Source organism: Haliotis asinina, chromosome 13, assembly GCF_037392515.1.
Source record: "Haliotis asinina isolate JCU_RB_2024 chromosome 13, JCU_Hal_asi_v2, whole genome shotgun sequence".
Classification (NCBI taxonomy): domain Eukaryota; kingdom Metazoa; phylum Mollusca; class Gastropoda; order Lepetellida; family Haliotidae; genus Haliotis; species Haliotis asinina.
In genome coordinates, this window is record NC_090292.1 from 55,357,021 (window position 1) to 55,380,754 (window position 23,734).

The 23,734-nt window shown below is 40.0% G+C and overlaps 1 protein-coding gene across 1 annotated transcript in view; it reads left to right on the plus strand.

Annotated features, from left to right (window-relative positions):
- Positions 1 to 23,447, plus strand: part of LOC137259708 (cyclin-dependent kinase 4 inhibitor C-like) — a 408,328-nt gene extending 384,881 nt beyond the window's left edge. Inside the window, exon 4 of the mRNA XM_067797298.1 lies at positions 23,035 to 23,447. Within this exon, the coding sequence (XP_067653399.1) occupies positions 23,035 to 23,432 (398 nt within the window). The 3' untranslated portion in view covers positions 23,433 to 23,447. The remainder of the gene's footprint in view (positions 1 to 23,034) is intronic.
- Positions 23,448 to 23,734: the final 287 nt, after the last annotated feature.

Here is a 23,734-nt window from a genome sequence, read left to right on the forward strand (position 1 = left end):
AGACACCATTTATTTATTTTGTTTAAACAAAGCTGCAGTTGCCGTTCAATGGTATGCATATTTTTACCACGGTAAGAAATATTAAAATCATCCACAAATAACTTTTGATAAACTATTTATCTTGATGCTAAAAAGTGTGACAGACAGAATACTGCTTTGTGGAACACCCTGATCCTGATTGTAATGATCAGACAGGGTAGAACCCACTCGAGCTTGAAACTGTCTGTCATTTAAAAAGTTGGCTATGACCTCGCAAGCCACAGTCATGTAAATCCCTCAAAATGCCATATTTCCAGGTTGTGTCATATGCCTTTTCAAGATCAAAAAAGATAGACACAGCATGTTGTTTATTAATTAGTGCGTTTTTCACAAATGATTCCAGTCGCACTAAGTGATCGACTGTACTTCTGTTTTTCCGGAAACCACACTGTATATCAGTTATAAGTTATTTGTTTCCAAGTACCAAACAAGTCGATTATTTATCATGCGTTCCATGGTCTTGCAAACACAGCTAGTTAAAGAAATCGGACGATAATTAGATGGATCCGTATGATCACGTCCAGGTTTAGGTATTGGTACTACTATAGCGTCACGCCATGAAGAAGGAAATTTACCTGAAGTCCAAATATCATCAAAAATATATAAGAGCGTCTCTAAACAGGACTCAGGTAAGTGCTTAAGGAGCTGATAATAGTATGTTATCAGCTCCTGTAGCAGTGTCATGAGCTTGATCAAGAGCAGTATGGAGTTCATGAATAGAAAATGTTTCATTATAATCTTCCCCATTATCCGAATTGAAAGTAATAGTTTTCTTTTCTTGTTGCTTCTGATATTGCTGGAATTTTGGTACATAATTAGAAGAGGAAGAATGTTTAGCGAGGGTTTCACCCAGCTTATTAGCAATATCTGATTTATCAGTAAGTAATTGATCTCCATGTCTAAGATGATGGACACTAGATTTAGCACCTTTACCTTTGATTTTCTGGACCATGTTCCATACCTTAGACATGGGTGTCCGAGAATTTATTTTAGATACATAATTTTCCCAAGATTGGCGTTTGTTCTGTTTAAAAGTACGCCGCGCTTTAGCATTCAAAAATTTAAATTTATTTAAATTATGCACCATAGGATGGCGACAGAAATAATGTTCAGCTTTTTTCCTTGCCTTCCTAGCTTGTTTGCAGTCATCGCTGAACCATGGTTTTCGAATATGTGGAACTGCAGAGGACTTTGGTATACACTCATCAGCTATGGAATTCAGTTCCTCAGAAAAACATTTAATAGCATCAGGAACGTCAATAAAACGTTCGGGTTGAAGTTTTTCTGCACACAATGTTTCATATAAAGTCCAGTTAGCCTTTAAAAAATTCCTCCTTGCTGATGGAGGTACATCAGATGGAGTTACAGCTTTTAATATAGTAGGAAAATGGTCACTTCCACATAGGTCATCGTGGACTGACCATTCGAATTCATTTAGTAGTTCTGAAGTTGTCAATGACAAGTCAAGAGCAGAATAGGTCCCTGTACCAGGGTGTAAATATGTGTTGGAACCATCATTATAAATACATAAATCATTGTCAGAACAAAAGTCCTCCAACAATTTACCTTTAGCGTTTGTAGTTACACTACCCAAGAGTGGGTTGTGGCCATTTAAATGTCCCATTATAATACAGGGCTTTGGGAGTTGATCATATAGAGCTTAAAGATCAGTTTTGGCAAACGCCGAAGACGGTGAAATATAAAGAGAGCATAATGTAAATGCTACATGTAAAGTAATTCTCACAGCAACAGCCTGCATATTAGTAATAAGTGGAACAGGGCTATGAATAACGTTTTGTCTGACTAGAATAGATGATCCTCCAGTGGCCCTATCACCCGGAAGTGAAAAACAATGATATGCATTAAATTGACGAAGGTCAAATGTATCTGTTTGTTTTAAATATGTCTCTTGTAGACATAACGCTGAAGGTGTAAAATCTTGGACTAATAGCTGTAATTCATGTAAATTAGTCCTCAATCCTCTGCAGTTCCACTGTAAAATATTATTGGAATAAACTATCTTTTCGGTGGGTTAATAGGGGATCTACCCCTTACCTTTTTCCAGGGCGACAAGCTATGTGCCCTGGGATGGAAGTTTTCCGACACTTCCATGGCTTCAAGCGATCCGTATTTATTGAATAATTTTACCGGATTTTCTGAACCCTTCTGGGGTCTGACACTCTTTTTTGAAGATTCTGTTCTGGAGTCAGTTTTACTTTGAACAATATTCTTCGAGCTTGTTTTTGATCGTGATTTGTGAGTTGACTGAGACAAAGATTGTTCTCCAGATAGAGATGAAGTCTGACTACAGGACTGTGACCCGGCTTTAGATACCACCGGAGTGTTGACAGAAGATGTCATGGTTTGGGTAGACTGTTCGGGTGCAACAAACTGAGCATTATTTGTCTTAACCCACGTCAAATCTGTCTGGCAATGTATTGACGAGGTAGTTACTTTTGAGGTATATTCAGGAGTTCGTACAACTGATGCAAATGATTCAGTTTGTGCTGCAGATTCGACAAGTTTTTTAGCGTCAGAAAAGCTGATGTTCTGGGTGAATTTAATTTTATTGATTTCCATTTGTTTTTTCCAGACTGGACACTCTTTGGCGAAAGACGAATGATTTCCCGAACAATGTGTACACTTTTTATGGTCACTGTTACAGTCTTCTGTGACATGAGTATTCTCACTACAGTGGGCGCATGTTATGGGCTTGGTACAAGTGTTAACACCGTGCCCATACCTTTGACATCTAAAACATCTCAAAGGATTTGGGATGGACACGTCCACAGAAATATTACAGTAACCTGCTTTAACAGACTTTGGAGGATTTGGCGATGAGAAGGAGAACAGATAAGTATTTGTTTGGACCGTTTCATTGTTTCTGCGGATCGTGAATCTTTTAACACAAATCACTCCCTGATCTTTCATCTCAGAAGCAATATCTAACTCTGACATATCAGCAAACAATCCATCTCTGTCTCTGGTTATGCCTTTACTGGTATTCAGAGTCCTGTGGGCAGTGATAGAGACGGGAATTCCAACAAATACTTCTGTTGACATGAGGTTCTTTGCTTGCTGTTTTCTGCTGCATTCAACCAACAGAGAGCCTGAACGCAAGCGTCTAACGTTTTTAACCTCACCTGCAATGCCATGTATACCCTTGGAAATGGCAAAAGGGTTAAGTTTCAGTGGCGTCTTGTCTACAGTTTCAAGAACTAGAAATCGTGGCCAATAGTCGATTGAGTTGGAAGGTCGTTGGTCGTCATCATCGTTGTCAAGTTGACGTTTATTGCGTTTTTGGGGGGTTTGGTATTCCATAGGTAGTATATATGTTTCATCATCCGAGCTCCCCACCCACCACGGAGTATCACAAAGGACAATGCTAAACACAAGCGGGTCTCCAACTTGCAGCACCAAGGATACTCAGATTATATACTCCAGCAGAAAAACCAAAAGATTAATTCTTCCACCAGATTGGCCCATGAGCCACCGCTTTCTGGGCATAAGACTCAAGGCAGAATTCATGTAAACAAAATTCAAGTCAAATAATATTCTGAACAAAGGGTGCCAAGACTAAAGTTTAAACAATTCCAAATCAAATTTTGGGCAATTACATATTATCTATGCACAGGGCTTGGCATGACCAGCCGATTGGTTGAACCGGGCCCATTCAACCACCCGTCTAGGTGAAGTCAGGGCCAAAGTGGTGTATTGGGCATTAGGAACACTGGTCCTGCTCCCATGCCCTCAACCACCAGGATCCCTTCATCCACCGACACAGGGACGCAACCCACGGCAAACGGGTAGGTGGACCAAATATTCCCCCGGGTCCACTACGGGGGTGTTGGCGAGCTCTTAGCGTGACCCAGCACCCACCACGAGGAGGTGGCTCGCCACGGGTGCCATATCTATTACGAAATGTGACCCATCATAATTATTATTCCAAACACTAAATGCTGTGGCCCAATAATAATTATTACTTAATTAATATAAACAATATACAGAAAATACACACTCGTAACAACTGACAGTGACAGTGACAGTGACAGTGATCGAGATACAAGAGCACCACCCAACTTTTCATATTTAGTGTGCAGTGCGGAGAACATGAACACTGACCGTATTCCGCAGCCTGATAATATTTCACAACTCTTTCAACCAGCTGTTTTTACTAACTCATTAGATTTAACTTGCACTTGGTTTGAATTGTTGAATAAAATAAGTTCTGGATCCTACAAACATACACTGATACCCATAAACAAATAAAGAAGATATGTAGATCTACGCCTACTATTGTTACGGTTAAGAATTTACCGCGACAAACTATTTGCGAAAGACCGTTGTAAACCAGCAAAACAGAACAAAGACAAGTTGTTTACGTTCAAATTCTATATTGTTAAACCACGAGAGCAAGTTATACAAGAGTCACAAGTCAATATAACAATGCAGACTTCAGGTACAATTCAAGAGAGACAAAATCTAAGTCAGTGGGTCACAAAAATACAATATATAAAACTCACCAAAGTCTTGATGTGAGAGGGAACAGCTATGGCAAAATGTAAACAAAGCGATCGGTGCGACAGCAGATAATGTAGACAGGATTTCGAGCGTTGGCAGTATATCCAAGCGTGGCTGAGATGTAAATCCAGCAGACATGAATGAATATCAGTGAGAGTGTCCGCCCTCCACACGGCAACCAGCCTATTTATACATAAACTAAGTCATTTCTCGAATGTTCGGGCACAAACGACTATCGTCAACACTGTAGAATGTACTCGAAACAGTATCCCGGAAGTGAAACATCGAAAACTAGGAGCAGGTAAATTCCGGATTGCTAAAAGTGTTGACCTGATATTAAAACGAAATGTGACCCATAATATTTACTATTCAAAACACTAATCATTGTGACCCAATAATAATAATTAATACTGAATTAATGACAAAATATTCAGGAAATACACACTCATAACACTATATTGATATCAGTATACGCTCGTAGGAAGAGGGCCGTAGCATTTTTAGTAGTTTAGTAGTAGTAGGAGTATTTTGGGCGTTTCAAGAAGGACCTTGTAGAGTCTCCTCTTGTTTCGAATCCTCCTAATGATATAGAGGAGCTTGTAGACCTGTTCAATGCCACGTTGAAAACTTTGCTGGACAAACATGCTCCAGTAAAATTGAAGAAGGTGGTTCCCAAGGGCGCTGCACCATGGTATAACTCTAAGATATTAAGTGCCAAGAGGGCGAAGCGTATAGCTGAACGTCGCTGGCGCAAGTCCAGACTGGTGATCCATCGTCAGTTGCATTGTACTCCCCGGAACTATGTCGCAAAATGTATCAAAACTGCGAAATCAGAGCATACACATAGCGAGATTGAGGCAAACTCTCAAAGCCCGAAACATCTATTTTCCACACTGTTTAAGCTCTTAGGGAAAACAAAAGACGTGACTTTACCACAAGGCGACCTTCAAATTACTGCTGATCGGTTCAACTCATATTTCACGGAGAAAATCACCAAGTTACGCCATTCTATGGGTGCGGTGTGTCAGAATATATCGTCCAAAGAATTTACTGGTCAGCCGCTATTGTCTTTTGATCCTGTCAGTGATGTTGATATTAGGAAGATCATTATGTCCTCCAAGATAACTTCTTGTCCCTTGGATCCTGTACCCACCAAGTTCTTCGTGAAAATTCTTGACACTCTTCTACCCACAATCACCAGTTTTATCAACAAAAGTCTGGAAACCGGCATCTTTCCACCCAGCTTCAAAACCGCTGTGATAAAGCTACTTATAAAGAAGCCTTCATTAGATTCTGAACAGTATAGACCAGTTTCAAACTTATCTTTTTTGTCTACAGTGCTAGAGAAAGTTGTGAAACACCAGTTAATTCATTACCTGAACAAATTTCAGTTAATGGATAAGCACCAATCTGCGTACAGAGCATCACACAGAAACAGCTTTGGATTGCGTATTGGACAAAGTCATTACTGCTGTCGACTACAACAACATTGCCTTGCTTGTTATGCTGGACCTTTCGTCTGCTTTTGATACAATTGACCATGACAGGTTGATGAATCGACTACATACTGAATTTGGTATCTCTGGAATTGTTCTAAACTGGTGCCTATCCTACCTGTCTAACAGGTCTCAGTATGTGCAAATTGGTGATCTCCAATCATCTCCCTCAGTGCTAAAATGCGGGGTACCCCAGGGTTCTGTGTTGGGGCCAGTCCTCTTCACGATGTATACAAAATCTTTGGGTCACCTTATTGCACAGCACCAGGTCATTAGCCATTTCTATGCTGATGATGCACAACTGGTTGACAAAATGGATTAGTTTGAGGAAAATCAAACCTCCACCATATACAACATGGAGTTGTGCCTCAGTGACGTCAAGTCATGGATGACATCAAATATGCTGAAAATGAATGACAGTAAAACAGAGGCTATACTGTTCGGTCCACCTGCCAGGTTGAAAAAGTGTCGCTTTGATCATCTTCAGATTGGGGACACTTCCATCCCTTTCTCCACTGCTGTGAGAAATCTGGGAGTCTACTTGGACAACAGTCTCTCCATGGAAATTCACATAAATCAGCTGTGCAAAACTATTCATTATCATCTCCGTAATATATCCAGCATTCGCCACCAACTCACCCAAGACACCGCGGCTCTGCTTGTTCGCTCCCTCATACTATCAAGGTTGGACTATTGCAACAGTCTGCTCACACGTGTCTCCAAACCCCAGATAAAGCGCCTGCAATCTCTCCAAAATAAAGCTGCCCGTCTTGTTACCCGCTCTAAGCCCTCCTGTGACATACATTTTATTCTGGACTCCTTGCACTGGTTACGGATCCATGAAAGAATCGATTTCAAGATACTTACTTTCGCTTACCAGTGTCTTTATTACCAGTGTCTTAATTCCATGGCGCCCTCTTATCTATGTGATCTTCTCACACCATGCACTCCTGCTCGTATCCTTAGATCCAGTAACAAACACCTGCTGGATCCTCCACCATTCAACCTCAAGACATTTGGTGCTCGCTCTTTTGCTTCTGTTGCAACTGCACTATGGAACTCACTTCCACTCAAACTACGTGCAGCTCCATCTCTTCAAGCTTTCAAGCGTAACCTCAAAACACACCTTTTCAGCTGATACAAACCATAACTTTCTTGAAACTTGTATTTACAACCCCTTTTTCTCATGTGTCCTTTATATGTTATTTTTAACTGTTTTGTGTGCGCTTTGAGCATGCCCCTAAGTGGCATGGAGCATTGCGCAGTATACGTACCCCCATTATTATTATCATTATTAGTACAGGCCTCTATGTCAACGTTACTTATTAAGACTGTCTTATTTCCGCTTTTATTATAGAACCTTGACTTATCACAGAATTGCAAATAATGCGTGTAAGCGCACACACAAACACACACAGACAAACAAATAAAAAAATAAAATGAAACAAAAATTGTATTCAATTCCACTGAAGGGTTCTCGTTTCACATGCTCTCAGAAGGTGTGAAAACCTCAAAATGAAAATGATGAATGGAGTGAGTGATAAAAGCAGTAACGATAATGACAACTGAATCACTCGAAGGGTACTATGGGTCATATATATATATTCATAAATATATATTCAAAATTATATTATTAGATGAGGTATAGAGTACAACATAACCTGATTCTTCTTTCTCCCTTTTCGAGGTTCCGTCTGCTATTTGCAACGCAGGTCAACGATACTTGAAGACTCGATCTGGAAAAGGGGTTAGCGTACAAGGTAATATCCAGTATGTTTGATATGATCGCTCATATACTCACCTAACATGATTCGAAGCTCTTCATCTATTGTCTCTGTATGTATTTGTCATGACATTTTTTGTCACCATTTATGTTTTCCGAACATGCTACACCAGTGCACATTTTCTGGTGTTTCACGTCCATCTTAGAACTGATACAAATGGTTGCGAAAAAGACTTAGATCTGTGACTAAAGTTAAATACGGGAGTGACAATGTTACTTTATATCTGTGGCCAGCACTAAAGTCCAGCGACTTACAAGTTGAAAACATTCGAGACCAATGAATCAAGTCCCTGTCCAGCCTAAAAAGAAGGAGCTTTTTATCAGTGATCAATGATAAACCAGTAGTGGTCTTAATTCATCTTACATCTGAGGCTATATTAGCTTCGGAAACATGGAAGCTCACTTATGGTAGAGACCAATGCTACAATACATTTTCCTGTGTTCACTTTACAACCGAGACAGACATTAGCCATAGACAGCTGCAATTTCCTGCCGTCATCTCAGATCATTTCTTGTCAAGGGAACTTCAGTTTCGACCTGCACAGGTGCTTCTTAACCTCTTTGTATCTGAGACCAGTGTTAACCAAAGGGAGTTATCAGTTCCACTCATGTTTCCCAGTTGCACTCATAACTCAGACAAACGCCAGCAGTGTGATATGGCATGAGGCTAAAGATAAATACATAGTCTTTATATTCAGTATTGTAACTTGCGCTCAAACAGAAACGCCTTAGATCCACAGCAACTACAGCCTGTTTGGGTTCAAATGAGAATGATTAATGTTTAGGTAACACGAAATTGGGATTTCCACTTCTCACATGGCTGAGAAACTGCTGTAGGAGCATCACCACCTCTTTCCTGGCCAGTAGAGTGCATCTAAATATATCACGGATGACATTCAGTCTCATTCATGTTATCAGTCTCGTAATCAGAATCGCCCGTGACGTCACCTAACGTCGCCACTATGGAAGGAGCGGAAGCTTCATGCAAGCCATTACATTACCAGTAGCTTCGTTCTACATCACCCACCACTTTGGCCTCTTCATCAACTATGACTCTGCTGCGTCATTCGTGTTCAACTGTTTAGACATCTAGTAGTCTATAGGCTGGCATGCAACATGACCTATGGCAATGTCCCATATAACTCGATAGCATTAAGATCACAGTGACTCGTAATACAGTGTGATTCTGACTTCTAATGTAATCATCCAAGATGTTTAAGCAATGATGGAACGAACTCGGATCATTCGCCATTCCCACCATGGAATATACAACCGGGACAGTTATAATATATGACCGGCTATCTCTTTCGGTGATCCACGGGCTGACATGCCCAAACGTTTTTGTAAGAGCGTTGACCTAGACACCCTAGCCAAGTGAGATGTCGCTCGATGTGAGCGACAAGAGGATATGTAAGACAAACGTTCTTGCAAGAGTGTTTGACATAGATACAAAGTCAACAAAGTGGTTACTAAGTGTAGTTTCTCCACCCTCTGAAAATAAAGCCTTGAGATTTCAGAGTTAAGCTATCAGAGACCACAGGTCAATAATATATCTAAGTAAATATATATAAATATATATAAGTAAATATATCACATCTCATCCAAGTATCACATCTAAGCCATTGCGATTTATGACCACAATTACACATTAATAAACGGTTGTTGTTTTTCCTGTGACTTTATTTTCTGTTGAAAATTTTTATGACTGACTTTCTTTCCGATCACCTCCTGCCCTACCATACTGTTTTTCCCTCGAGGGAAGGTTGCGGGGAAAAACACAAGGTATACGGACTGACTTCAGAAATATATACATGTAACTACTGTTCATTGAATATATGGGGTACAGCATATTGTAAAACATTAAATAACTATTAAATTAGTTGATGTAAAAATACCGACAACATGAGGTTTGACCTATGTCGGAGAGTGGGAGGAATAGTCTAGATCCATTCATAGAGATGTCGTTATGACACCTAAACTTACAAACGGCCGTAACAATTTGTCAGTGTTTCTCCCTGGACACATTCTCTGTTCTGGTTTCTGATAATTGCAATGCGCGAAAAGAGGGAACTCGACAGAATTTGTTCTTGACAGGTTTGGCAATAATATTAAGCAGCTACAAGTATTTTGCTTACATTAAGTATATACCTCAAATGTATTGCTACACATCGATAACTGATTCAAATAGAAAGTAAACGGCTACACATATGATAAACTTGGCGTGTCGGTACCAGTGGAAATTCGCATAACAATTTGTTTCAGTTTCAGTTTCTTTATTTTCGGTTTTGTAGGCCGGTGGCCCCTGTACAAAAAGGAAAACAATTTACAACATAAAGAGTAGCAAATTACATAGACGGAATTGAGTTAACTTGTAGCAGAGGATGTAATGGAATTTCTAAAAGTAAGGGCTTCCTTAATATATTTGGAACCGTTAGAAAGTGTGTGGATACAAGTACTACTTATGAAACAAAAATATTTAGTCTGTTTGCTATCCATTCTAGAATATGGAAAATACCTATCCCTAATAAAATCATATGCTTTGCATTCAAACATGAAGTGCATTTCATCTTCTTTCGAGCCACAGTCACACATTTTACATATCTTATCAAAATTAGTATCTCGAATATTACATCTTAAAGGAAGTGCATGTAGTCTGAGCAAACATACATTTCTTCTGATAGCTATTTGATTGATGGAAGAGACATAATATTCAGTATTTAACAATGACTTAACTTTTTAAAGGTATCTTAAATGGACAGATTCTCTGATATTACCGAGAATACGTTGCTTATCACAATCAAGAAGTCTTTTCCTAAAAAGGGAAATGAAATGGGGAATATCACCAACATCCTGACTATACCATACATACCCGAAGCCATGAGCATTTAAAAGATATTTAGCCGATGTTGGCCAAGTCACTCGACCATCTGTATCTAATTTCTTCATGAGTAAATAACGCTGTTTGGGGTAACGATCCTCCGACATCCTTAACAATTTACACCAATACATGATGCACCTTTGGTAGTAAATCACATAAATATTTGATCTACCACATTCTGCTAAAATACCATTACTGGAGACATGTTTTCCAACGCCAACAACATATTTACAGAAATTAGTATGAAACATTTTGATCGATTTCCTTTCCTCAAATCCCCAGATTTCGGAGCCGTATAATAAGACTGGTTTAACTTTGCTATCAAATAATTTGAACATTAACTTTACAGGCATGTTAGGGTATTTATGAAATAATACCTTCAGAGAGAAAAGTGCCTTTTCCAGGACAACCGAGTAGAAAATAGAATACCAAGGTAATTATAGTATGTTGAAGTTTGGATTGGAATATCATTGTAAAACCATTTTTCATTACCATTGCGAAATACCAAAACCTGTGTCTTATCCATTAACCTCCAGATCCCAAGAGCTACAGTAGTTATGTAAAATATGTATCTTTCTCTGCAATCCTATGACAGTATCATCAGTGAGTGAGTGAGTGAGTTTAGTTTTACGCCGCACTCAGCAATATTACAGCTATATGGCGGCGGTCTGTAAATAATCGAGTCTGGACCAGACAATCCAGTGATCAACAACATGAGCATCGATCTGTGCAATTGGGAACCGATGACATGTGTCAACCAAGTCAGCGAGCCTGACCACCCGATCCCGTTAGTCGCCTCTTACGACAAGCTGAGTCGCCTTTTATGGCAAGCATGGGTTGCTGAAGGCCTATTCTACCCCGGGACCTTCACGGGTCGACAGTATCATCAAATAAATTAAGATCGTCGGCGTACAGCAGCAGAAGTAAGTCAACATAATCGGATCCCACAAAGATAGATTAGACCTGAATCCTGCAGCATGAGCTGAAATTCTGTTATAAACATCGCAAAGAGAAACGGGCTTAAAATACAACCCTGACGTACGCCACTTAATGATTGGAAATATCTACCAACTGACAGATGGGAATGGCGAACTGACACCAATATTTTGGAATACATATCCCTTAGAACTGAGATTAAGTTGCCCCTTATCCCTTAGCCTGAAACGTGAGTACCAAAGTAGTGTCCTCTTAACGGAATCAAAAGCCTTTTGGAAGTCTACAAACAAACAATAAAAACGACCACCACCTTTAGAAAGATACTTTTGAATGAGACATTGCAATGCAAATATATTACCTGCAGTAGAGTAACCTTTACAGAACCCAGCTTGTGCCTCGGGAATTTTAGCGTAAACTTCTGCGAATCGCTGAAGACGGTTATTTATTACAACACAAAACAATTTACCAAGAACATCCATTAACGAGATACCCCTATAATTATCAACATTATTAACACTACCTTTCTTATGCAAAGGCATAATAATACCCTTTGATCACTCCCGTGGATACGTGCCAGACGCAAGTACTCTATTGAAGATAAGTAACAAATACGGACATAGAAGACGAACGCAGCAAATAATCATCTCAGTCTCGATACCGTCTGGTCCTGCAGCCTTGCCGCGCTTTAGACATTTTACAGCAGCTTCAATCTCATTATGGTTGATGTCATCGTTCAAAATACAGTCAATATAATTATCATAATCAACATCAGTATCATGGTCAAGACATTGATCGATATTATCTAACAACGTTTCAGCATCATTGATCAGCACAGTGTCCACAATAACATTAGTAATATTACATACATCCTTAAAATATTCTGTCCACTGTGCGCAGCTTATATTGGGGGACTGGCTACGAGAATATATCAACGATTTGACCCTAGTCCAAAACCTTTTGCTGTCATTATTCGCAGATAGGGTCACAAGTTCGTTGATCTGATATTCGTCAGATTCTACTAAGTCTTTCTTCTTTCTACACGTGTTTCGGCATGCATTCCCGATTTCACAATACTCATTTAGTTTATCTTTATCACAAGAAAGCCTGAATTCATTCAAATATGACATTTTAGGTTTTTTCAGTTTTTCACAATCGTCATCGTACCATAAATTAGATTTGAGTTGTTGGGTGTTATGCCGTTTTGCCTGTAAGCCACAACAAGCTGCGCAAGCTTGAAGAGTGTTCGTAAGTCTTTCCACTGCAGAATCTATACTCAGGTTCAACAACTCACCACACTGGTCTACACTGAAGTCAGTTAACAGATTACGTAAACAATCAATAAACCTCTCCTTGCAATCATCTCTCCATGAAAACATAGGTATACTACAACTCGCACTAAACATTATCAGTCACTTTTGCTTGTGTATCGGGAAATGAGAATGTCACACTGAGTGGGAAATGATCTGAATTATCTCTAGTGTGAATATTAAAGTCAACAACGCTGGTAAATAAGTCAGTGGAACACAGTACATAATCTACCGTGCTGGCGCCATTATCCTTAAAACATGTGCACGACCCAGAACGATCACCGGGAAATCTACCATTGAGCATGTGTATACCAAACATACAACATAACCTAATTAAATCTTCTCCATACGCATTGATAATATCATCAGTAGTGCATCTGGATTTGTTGAAAGAGTCAGTTACATAGTCCATATCTTCGATAATTGGAATATTTATATTATTGTCATCAATGATATAATCTTGCAGGTTGCCTGTCCTCGCGTTCAAATCGCCGTGGAGAATGACGTCACAGTTAGTGTACTCAGTCAGTACCGCTGTAAGAGTGAGTGACATCGTCGTAGTATGACCTCTTCAAATCTGGACTGACAACCCAAGTGGGTATAACCAATGTAGGGTTTTATCTCATGTAATCTATTTATTCCCACTTGGGTGTCCCACTTCTTTTGCATCAGATCACGAATGTAAGTTCTAATGCTAGCTTTATAGTCACTGTATGGAATAAGAAGTGGTGTCACAGATTTGTTGAGTGCAGCCTTAGCAGCAAGATCGGCCATCACATTCCCAGAAATACCTACATGGCTGGGTAACCAACAAAAGACGATGTCGCACTGGCCAGTTGCAAGATCATTATACAATTCAATTATGTCAATTAAAAGTGGATGTTTACAAGACAAATTTTTAATAGCCTGAAGGCAAGAAAGAGAGTCAGAAAAAATTATATACTGTACATGATTAGGATGTCTTTGAATATATTGAAGAGCCGTTAATATTGCGTTTGCTTCTGCAGTGAAAATGGAGCTGTTATCAAGTAATCGAGAAGATATTGTTCTGGATCCAATGACAGTGGCACAAGCAACTGTGCCACCATCCTTGGACCCATCTGTAAATAAGGATTTGTATGTACTAAAATTATTTTTTTTATTGCATAAACTCTTGTTTATATTGTAATTCGTTTGTGTCTGATTTTTTTAACTTTGTTAATGTGAGGTCAACTTGTGGCCTCACTAATTGCCAAGGAGGAGAAGAAAGAACACGAGAAGGCGCTATACTTTTCAGCTCAATGCCGGCAGCAGAAATGAATGGTTTAATTCTGTGCCCAAGAGGCGGAACAAGAGAAGGTTTTTTGTTGTATAAATACTCATAAAGAGGATCGAAAACACAGTTAAAAGCAGGGTTGGATTCGTTAGAGTATAGTTTTGTAATATATTGTAAAGCTAATTTGATACGGCGCTGTGTAAGAGATGGTTCATCGGCTTCGACGTAGAGACTGTCAATAGGAGAAGTTCGGAACGACCCAAGACAAAGTCTCAGACCTTGGTGGTGGATAGAATCAAGGAGTTTTAGATTGCTTTTACAGGCTCCACCATAAATGATGGAGCCATAATCAAGCTTCGAACGGACAAGTGAACGGTATAGGTGCAAGAGCGTAGCTTGACCCCCCTCCCCATTTTGAGTTTGATACAACTTTCAATAGATCAAGTGCCTTCAGGCATTTAGTTTTCAGGGATTTGATATGCGGAAGAAAAGTTAAATGAGAGTCGAAAATCAAACCTAAGAACGTGGCCTCCTTAACGACTTTGATAGGAGTGCCATTTAAAAATAATACTGGGTCCTTATGTGGTTTATACTTACGGCAGAAATGGATGCAAATAGTTTTTGTCTTAGAAAATTTAAAACCATTCTCAAGACACCATGTATTTATTTTGTTTAAACATAATTGCAGTTGCCGTTCAATAGTATGCATATTCTTACCGCGACAGGAAATATTAAAATCATCCACGAAAAGTGATCCATCTATTGAATCGTTTAAAACCTTGGATAAACTGTTGATCGTGATACTAAATAAGGTCACAGACAAAATGCTGCCTTGTGGAACACCCTGATCCTGATTGTAATGATCAGACAGGGTAGAACCTACTCGGACTTGAAATTGCCTGCCTTGTAAAAACTGCGATATAAAAAGAGGTAAACGACCCCTTAAACCGAAACCATGTAAATCCTTTAAAATGCCATGCTTCCAGGTGGTATCGTATGCTTTCTCGAGATCAAAAAAGATCGATACTGCATGTTGCTTATTGATAAATGCATTTTTTACAAAGGATTCTAAACGTACCAAATGATCAATGGTACTACGATTCTTCCTGAAACCACACTGAAAATTTGTGATAAGGTTGTTAGTTTCAAGAAACCATGTTAATCGATTGTTTACCATACGCTCCATGGTTTTACAGACACAACTCGTTAAAGAAATTGGTCTGTAATTCGACGGATCAGTATGATCCCGGCCAGGTTTTGGAATAGGAACTACAATAGCATTACGCCAAGAAGACGGGAAATTTCCCGAAGTCCATATTGAATCAAAAATATAAGCATTGTTTCCAAACATGATTTGGGCAAATGTTTCCGGAGCTGATAGTGAATATCGTCAGCTCCTGACGCTGTATCATGAGCTTGCTCAAGGGCATTGTGTAGCTCATGTAATGAAAATAATTCATTATAGTCTTCGCCATTGTCTGAGGTAAAATTTATTCTCTTCTTCTCCTGCTGTTTCTGGTAGTGTTGAAATTCAGGTACGTAATTGGACGAAGAAGAATGTTTGGCGAGAGTTTCACCAAGCTTGTTGGCAATATCAGATGTATCAGTTAATAACCGGTCACAATCCTTCAGATGATGAACAGTAGATCTGGAACCTTTGCCCTTAATTCTTTGTATCATATTCCACACCTTAGACATAGGTGTACGGGAATTAATTTTGGAAACATAGTTCCTCCAAGACAGACGCTTACTCTGTTTAAAAGTGCGTCGAGCCTTGGCATTTAAAATTTTTACTCTATCTAAATTATGTACTGTAGGATGGCGGCGAAAATACTTTTCCGCTTTCCTCCTACTCTTTCTGGCCTGTTTACAGTCATTAGTAAACCATGGTTTGCGAATATGTGGAATTGCAGAGGATTTGGGGATAGTTTGGTCAGCAATGTTATTGATTATATCTGAAAACAGCTGTATAGGATCTTCGCTGTTTACAAAAACATCAGGTTTTAAATGATCAATACAAAGTGTTTTATATAAGGACCAGTCAGCCTTCTTGAAGTTCCGTCTGGATAAGGGTGGATCATCCCCAGGGATAATGCCTTTAAGAATAGTTGGGAAGTGATCACTCCCACATAGGTCATCATGTACCTCCCATTCGAATTCATTACATAAATTTGAGTCGGCAAATGATATATCCAGGGAAGAATACGTTCCCGTAGCTGGATGTAGGTAAGTAGCTGAATCGTCATTGAAAATGCATAAATTATTATCGGAAATGAATTCCTGAAGGATTTTACCTTTAGTATTTGTGGTGACACTACCCCAAAGTGGGTTGTGCCCGTTAAGATCGCCCATGATAAGACATGGTTTCGGAAGCTGATCATATAAATTTTGAAGATCTGAATGTTGAATATTTGACGGAGTTATATACAAGCTGCACAATGTCAGTGCCATGTGCAGAGTAAGACGAACAGCAACAGTTTGTAAATGTGTATTCAGAGCGACAGGGCTATGGATGACGCTCTGATGAACCAAAATAGAAGTGCCTCCAGTAGCTTTATCTCCTGCAGGAGAAAAAGAGTGATAATCACTGTACTGTCTCAGATTAAAGTTATCTGTATTTTTAAGATATGTCTCTTGAAGACATAATGCTGACGGTTTAAGATCTTGCATGAGTAACTGGATTTCATTTAAGTTATTCTTCAGTCCTCTGCAATTCCACTGAATCAAAGCCTGAGAAGTATTCATCTCTTTTTTGCGGGTTAACAGGAGATCGTGTTCGCCCATTACGTTTCGGCGATAAACTTGTTGTTCTCTGAGGGATGCTCTCTGAGACATCCATCACTTCAAGTGATCCAAACTTATTATAAAGTTTGATGGGATCATCAGAACCTTTTGATACTCTACCCGTTTCATTGTTACGAGAAGAGTCAGTTTTATATCTAGATAACGAATTTTTCCCCTTCCTAGACTGTGAACTGGCTGAATCATTCTGTGCTCCTGTCGGCTGAACTGAAGTTACAGTAACAGCTGATGATGTAACAGGAACTTGTTTAGCTGAAGAAGACTCAACAGGCGTTTGTGTACTGGAATCTGACGTGCAGGTGGGATCGGGATTGATAGAATGTGTCCATGTCAGATTTGTTTGACAGCCAATTGAAGATGTTACTACAGCTACTTTTCTAGTTACAGAAGCATATGAACCATTTGGATCACTGGATGGTACGAGTTTCCTAGCCTCATTATAACTAATGTTCTGAGCAACTTTGATTTTACTAATCTGTATCTCTCTTTTCCATATAGGACAATCTTTAGATGAAGATGAATGTTGACCAGAACAGTTAACGGATTTCTTAATGTTGCTGTCGCAGTCTTCCGTAACATGTGTTTTCTCTGCACAGTGAGCACAAGTAATAACATTTTTGCATGAATTTACCCCATGACCAAACTTTTGGCATTTAAAACACCTCATTGGGTTGGGGATATATTGCTCAACTGCAAGGCTGCAATAACCTGCTTTGATACTTCTTGGTGGAGACGGAGACACGAAAGAAATCAAGTAAGTATTGGTTGGAATTACTTCCGAGTTTTTACGCCGAGTAAAGCGTTTCACATTTGTCACGCCTTGATCCTTTAATTCACAAACAATATCAAGCTCAGACATGTCATCTAGGAGGTGATCTCGGTCCTTTACAATGCCTTTGCTTGAATTAAGTGACCTGTGAACTGACACTGAAACAGGGAGTCCCGCCAATGTATCAAGAGAGAGTAAGTTGGTAGCTTGCTGTCGCTTAGCACATTCAACTAGAAGTGATCCAGATCTCATACGCCTGATGTTCTTTACATCTCCTGCTATACCATATACATCTTTTGAAATCGCAAATGGATTTAACTTTATAGGTTGTTTGTCCGGAGATTCTATGACAAGAAATCTCGGCCAGTACTCAATTTGTTTAGGAGTTTGACAACCATCATTGTCATCATGATCATTATCAAGTTGACGCTTCTTTTTCAAGGGGGTTTCAAGAGCCATGTTGAAGTTGTAAAAATTCATCACCTCAGCTCCCCACCCACCACGGAGTATCATAAAGACGATGCTATATACAAGTGGGTCTCCGACTTGCAGCACCAAGGATACTGAGGTGATATACTCCAGCAGAAGGATTAAACAAGTAATCAGTCTACCAGATTGGCCCATGAGCCATCGCCTTCTGGGCACAAGACTCTAGGCAAATGAAAGAAGACATATTTCAAAATTGAATGACATTGTACAACCAAAAACACGAGCCAAGACCTAAGTCAAAATATAATTTATAAGATAAATTGTACAGATACAAGTAATACCACAGGGCTTGGCATGACCAGCCGATTGGTAGAATCGGGCCCATTCTACCACCCGTCTAGGTGAAGTAAGGGGCGAAGTGGTGTGTTGGACAAAGGAACGCTATTCCTGGAACCAATGTCCTCAACCACCAGCCTACCGTCCTCCACCGACACGGGACGCAACCCACGGCAAACAGGTTGCCCAATTCGATCGCTCCTTGCGACCAGCAATGGGGTGCTATGGACCAAATTGACCCGGGTCCACAACGGGGGTGTCGGCGAGCTCTTAGCATTACCCAGCACCCACCACGAGGAGGTGGCTCGCCACGGGTGCCCCGCTGTAAGACACTGTTCTAAATAATCTATACTTTTACAAGGTCTCGTATCCATAGCTACTGATGAGTAACTAGGATGGACATACACGTAGCAAAACAAAACATTGTTTTGTAGATTGAACACAGTGTTAACGAAAACTACACAGACTATATCAGTGAAGCTGGTTATCACTTGAAGTATGCCGTGTTCTAGAGATCGGTGAAGTCCGACTGCTACACCTCCTCTATGGTTAAAATATCTATGATTTATGCATATGAGGTAATCGGGAAATTCCTCCTGTATGTCAGACAGTGTACAGCTACCCCATACTTCAAGAAAACCAAAAACATCAAAACTTGTCACAAAAGATCTAAAGTCGCAGTCTTTGAGTTTAATTGATAACCCGTTTACATTCCAGGACAGGGTAGAGAACGTGTTGATCGTGTTAATTGCAGTGTCACTCAGGGCCTGGCCACACCTCTAGGCGGTACTGGTGTCACCAAAGTTATCACGTGTGCACGCGTCCTGTCCTCTGATTGGCTGATCTTGCAAAACAATAACACAATCGCCTTCCAGATCCCATGTGTACGTGGAGTTGTCAATGATCAGTTTGTCGAAACGTAGATAAGCACGCTGATCATGACTCCTCGCCTCCATCATCATGGGGTTCAGCTTCCTTCGTATCTCACGAACAGTACGAGAGAAGTCCTCGCCAATCCATATCGAAGAACCCTTGAGTTTTTTAGAAGATGCGAAGATACTCCGCCTATGTTTATCATCGGGTACGAGCGCAACGGTTGCTTTACCGTTCATTATCCGATGAGCTCGACTGATTGATATAAGGGAGTCATCAATCTCGAGTTTGTCCCTGATCACAGTTCTAACTGCAGATTCACAATCATCCCATGTCTCGTTCCGATTTGTCTTAGGTATCCCGTAAAATATCATATTCGACAGTCTGCTATGATTTTCTAGGTAATCAATTTTACCCTCCAATTTAGTGATACAGTCTTTAAAAAGTTTGTTTTCGTTTTCTAGTCTGACACGTCTAGTTTCCACATCAGTCAGCTTTCTGTTTATATTTTGTAATGAGGTATCAACAGTTTCCAACTTACTGTGTATATCCTTTGATGCGACGATGTCTTGAAACTTTGATGTCAGCGATTGCATTGCCTCGAAAACATGGTCCATTTTCGACTGAGACGTATCAAACCATGTCAGACATTGTTGTTTGGCAGTTCCAGTGCTTCTGGTGACACTTTGGTCCCCCTCCTTGTTACCTGTGGGTCCCGGGTTAGGCTCTACCCCCACCCGGAGCAGCAACATGAGTATGAGATTGAGTACTGTGATTCTAGTAGCCATGCTCGTCATGGTGTGTATTCGGGGTATGCGCGAGGCTTCCGCTTTTCGGCTTTTCTTACTCAATATGTGCATCAAAAGTGGCCTGAAACATCCAATACTGCGTCTATGTTGTTCTATGGTACGTCCCATTGTAGAAGTTCACCATTTACTCCCTTTTTAAAATAGATGAGGGGTATTTTCTGCAGAGCGAGGCATATGTCATGTCACACATAAAGTTTTCAATCGGGCGACACTTCAGTGGTTATTTAGCCTGCAGTTAGGTTCCAAAGGGAAATTATGTAAGCAATGTTTGGGTAAGTATTTCGTGGTTATAAGTCATATGTCATATATTTAAAAAAAAAAAAATAGAAGGATTGTTTGAACTCTAAAATGGTAGTGGTTTTGCCTGTTTTACTTTATTACATCCTGTATCGCAAATAATATGAAACAAAAGTGAGGCACTGTGTGTATCAATAACTGTTACCATTCATATTGGGTATATAGAGTTTTCTTTTGATATTCAATACATTTTAAATACCATATGTATTTTCCATTTATATTGGCGTACTGTTTCCTACAATATACAGCAATGGTGTATCTGAAGGAATATGTGGACATAATTTGCAAAAAGTATCCTGCTTGAAACGGTGTTTAAAACAATGTCAGTAGACGTATCTATTTGATTAGCTGACGTGTTGCCCGTGTGTTTCAAAAAAGCTCACAGCAGCGGTGCATGACCGGAATAATGGAGAACAATGTCATCTAGAATACCAAGTAACAGCTCTAACAGAAGCAAACGCTATATTAACAGCTCATAAATATATTCAAAGATAAACACTCGAAACATAAACAGTATATACTCTGTTTAGACTCTTTCGTGCCTTTAGGCTATTAAAAGCCTTTCCCACAAGCATCCACTTTTATTACTGAATTATTGAATTGTATAAACATCTTGTTACTGGCCACTTCGACATCATTTTCAGTTGGCTTCCCAGTCATGTTGGAATCTCTGGTAACACATTGCTTTGAGAGGACACATAAATCCCAAAACATTTGGAGTCAGATTTAATCTGCCACTATTTTAGTATTTCTGTCAGCTTAACATCACACATTATTAGCAGGATGCATTGTATCTGGGTATCTCTATTTCACACCTAGACTTAGCTGGGGAATGTCTGTCTACACGTAACACAATATACATTATAATAATCAGGGTGCCCTGTATCTGGGTATCTGTATTTCACATCTAGAGGGGAATACCTGTCTATACTTAGCGCAACTGGCTCAGAAAACAGCAGTTTGTCTATACGCTTAATGCAAGTACCTCAATGTCCTTGTTTGACAGAGTGATCTCAGCTATTTACACCTAAGTAATTGAGGTCTACTAATATCCAGATATGACCTGTTATGAAAGGGGACTTATTTACTTTTTAAACACATAAATAAGGAATTACGCAATACAAACAGTCGGTGAATTAGTGCAATTTAGGGTAGTGTCCGATATGCTAATATACAATTGTTGTTCATGTCATGCCGTAGGTAACGCGCACTGTGTTGTAACATGCTAAACAAAACTAGAGACCAAACATTAGACAATTGGAAATATTTCCATATACAGTTGTTTATCAGTCCAAGCGGGCGAGCGCCAAACGTTGTCGTGCTCATATGCTAACACGTCACAATGACGTCATAGCTGGCAGCTGTGCTTCGTGGCGTCGCCCGTCAAAGCATTTCTCAACTTTAAGTGAGGTGTCGGTGAGTATTGGTGCTAAAGTTCTCATTTTATCACTTTAAACTTATTTATGAAACTAGATGAGATAGTGTAAAAGTATATTGTATGACTGCTGTAAAGCAGTATGAATGTTGTAGGAACCAAGTGTTTGCTTCACACAATGTTTACACCCAGACCTGTGTTTAGCCTGTCACCGACGGGTTACGATGGAAGGTCTGGGGAAACATAACAACGCAGCGTTTCACCTGATAGTCCTGTTATATCATTTTCTCATTAAAATTCTCCTTGTTTCAGCCTCGACTGACCCGAGCCAGAAATACATGGTTTCACCACCAGCGCCCGTGACGACCCAAGACCTGCAGGGTAGGTAGGAAAACGCAGCAGACAGGAAGCTCAGTTTTTAATTCTCCCTGCATTTACCTCACTGATGTATATGCCCGTGTTGATTTTGACTTGAGGGATGAATATCACCCGGTATAGATCGACAGAATTTCAAACTGTAAAAATTAATATTAGGATGTGTAACTTTTTACGTGCTATTAAACTGAATGATATATGGTTAATACTTTGTCCATAAGATATGTACTAAGAATTTAATCATACATAATATTGAAAGGCAAAACATATCTGGAAAGGCGAAAACAGAAATGTTTATGTGCTTTCTATAGTGTTCTGAACAACATGTTCCCTGTTTTAGCCTCCACGACTGACGCGAGTGAGGATCTGACACCCAGCATGACGGTTCCACCGACGCCAGTGACGACACAAGACTCTGATCACCACGGTAGGTGGAAAATTCAGCAGCAACAGTTGTACTGACACTATCACCTGGTAAAGTTCAACAAACATCAGTACTCTCAAGTCGTACACAAAATAATCTACAACTTCTGACTCTAACTTTCTTCTGACTCTAACAGAAAGTTACATATTAAACACGACATCGTTAATTCCAGAAACCACATGTTGACATTCCCGTCATGTTGGATTGTTGTCAGCCATGATGGAATTGTTTATATGATGTAGTAATGTCCGAGTCACGTATCAAAATGATGTAGTCATTGTAGATGTGTGACAAAGATGTCTGGTGTACACAGTTTACTTTGTGTTACAGCGACTCCATCAGCAGCAACAGGCCGCGACCTGTACGACGCCAGCATGCGCGGTGATCTGGAGAGAGTGAAGCGGATCCTGGCTGCGGGGAACGTTGACATCAACTATAGAAGATGGAGCGTGACACCGGTGATGGCGGCAATACAGAAAGGACACAGGGACGTGGTGGAGTTCCTGGTGGGTAGAGGAGCTGATGTGTCACTGGTGGACAGGGACGGTAACAACGTCCTTCACTACGCCTGTTATGATGGAGACGTGGAGACGGTGAAGCTGATCCTGGACCTGGACGTGGTGGACGTCAACGCCAGGAACAACAACGGTCAGACAGCGGCCGACATAGCGAGAATCAGTAGACATCAGCGAGTGGTGGATCTCCTGGTGTCACGTGGTGCACACTGAAGTCGGTGTTGGTGTGGACAGAGACGGAGCACATGTCGTTACTGACACCGACGTGGTGTGTGTCGTTCACGTAGTCGTGCGTCGCGATTCAGGTTATTTCCTTTTTTTCTTTGTGAATATAAATAAATGTTGTTGAATGTACTTTCGGACATTTTGTCATCTTTTGTGTTTGGAACCTCGCATGATCGGGTAAGAAAATTGTGAAGTGAGTGTAAACCTAAACTATTAGTGATTGTACGTGAACGCTGCCCGTCTTGACATAATTCTGTGTTAATTTTGTTCTGAGAATCTCACGAATTGTG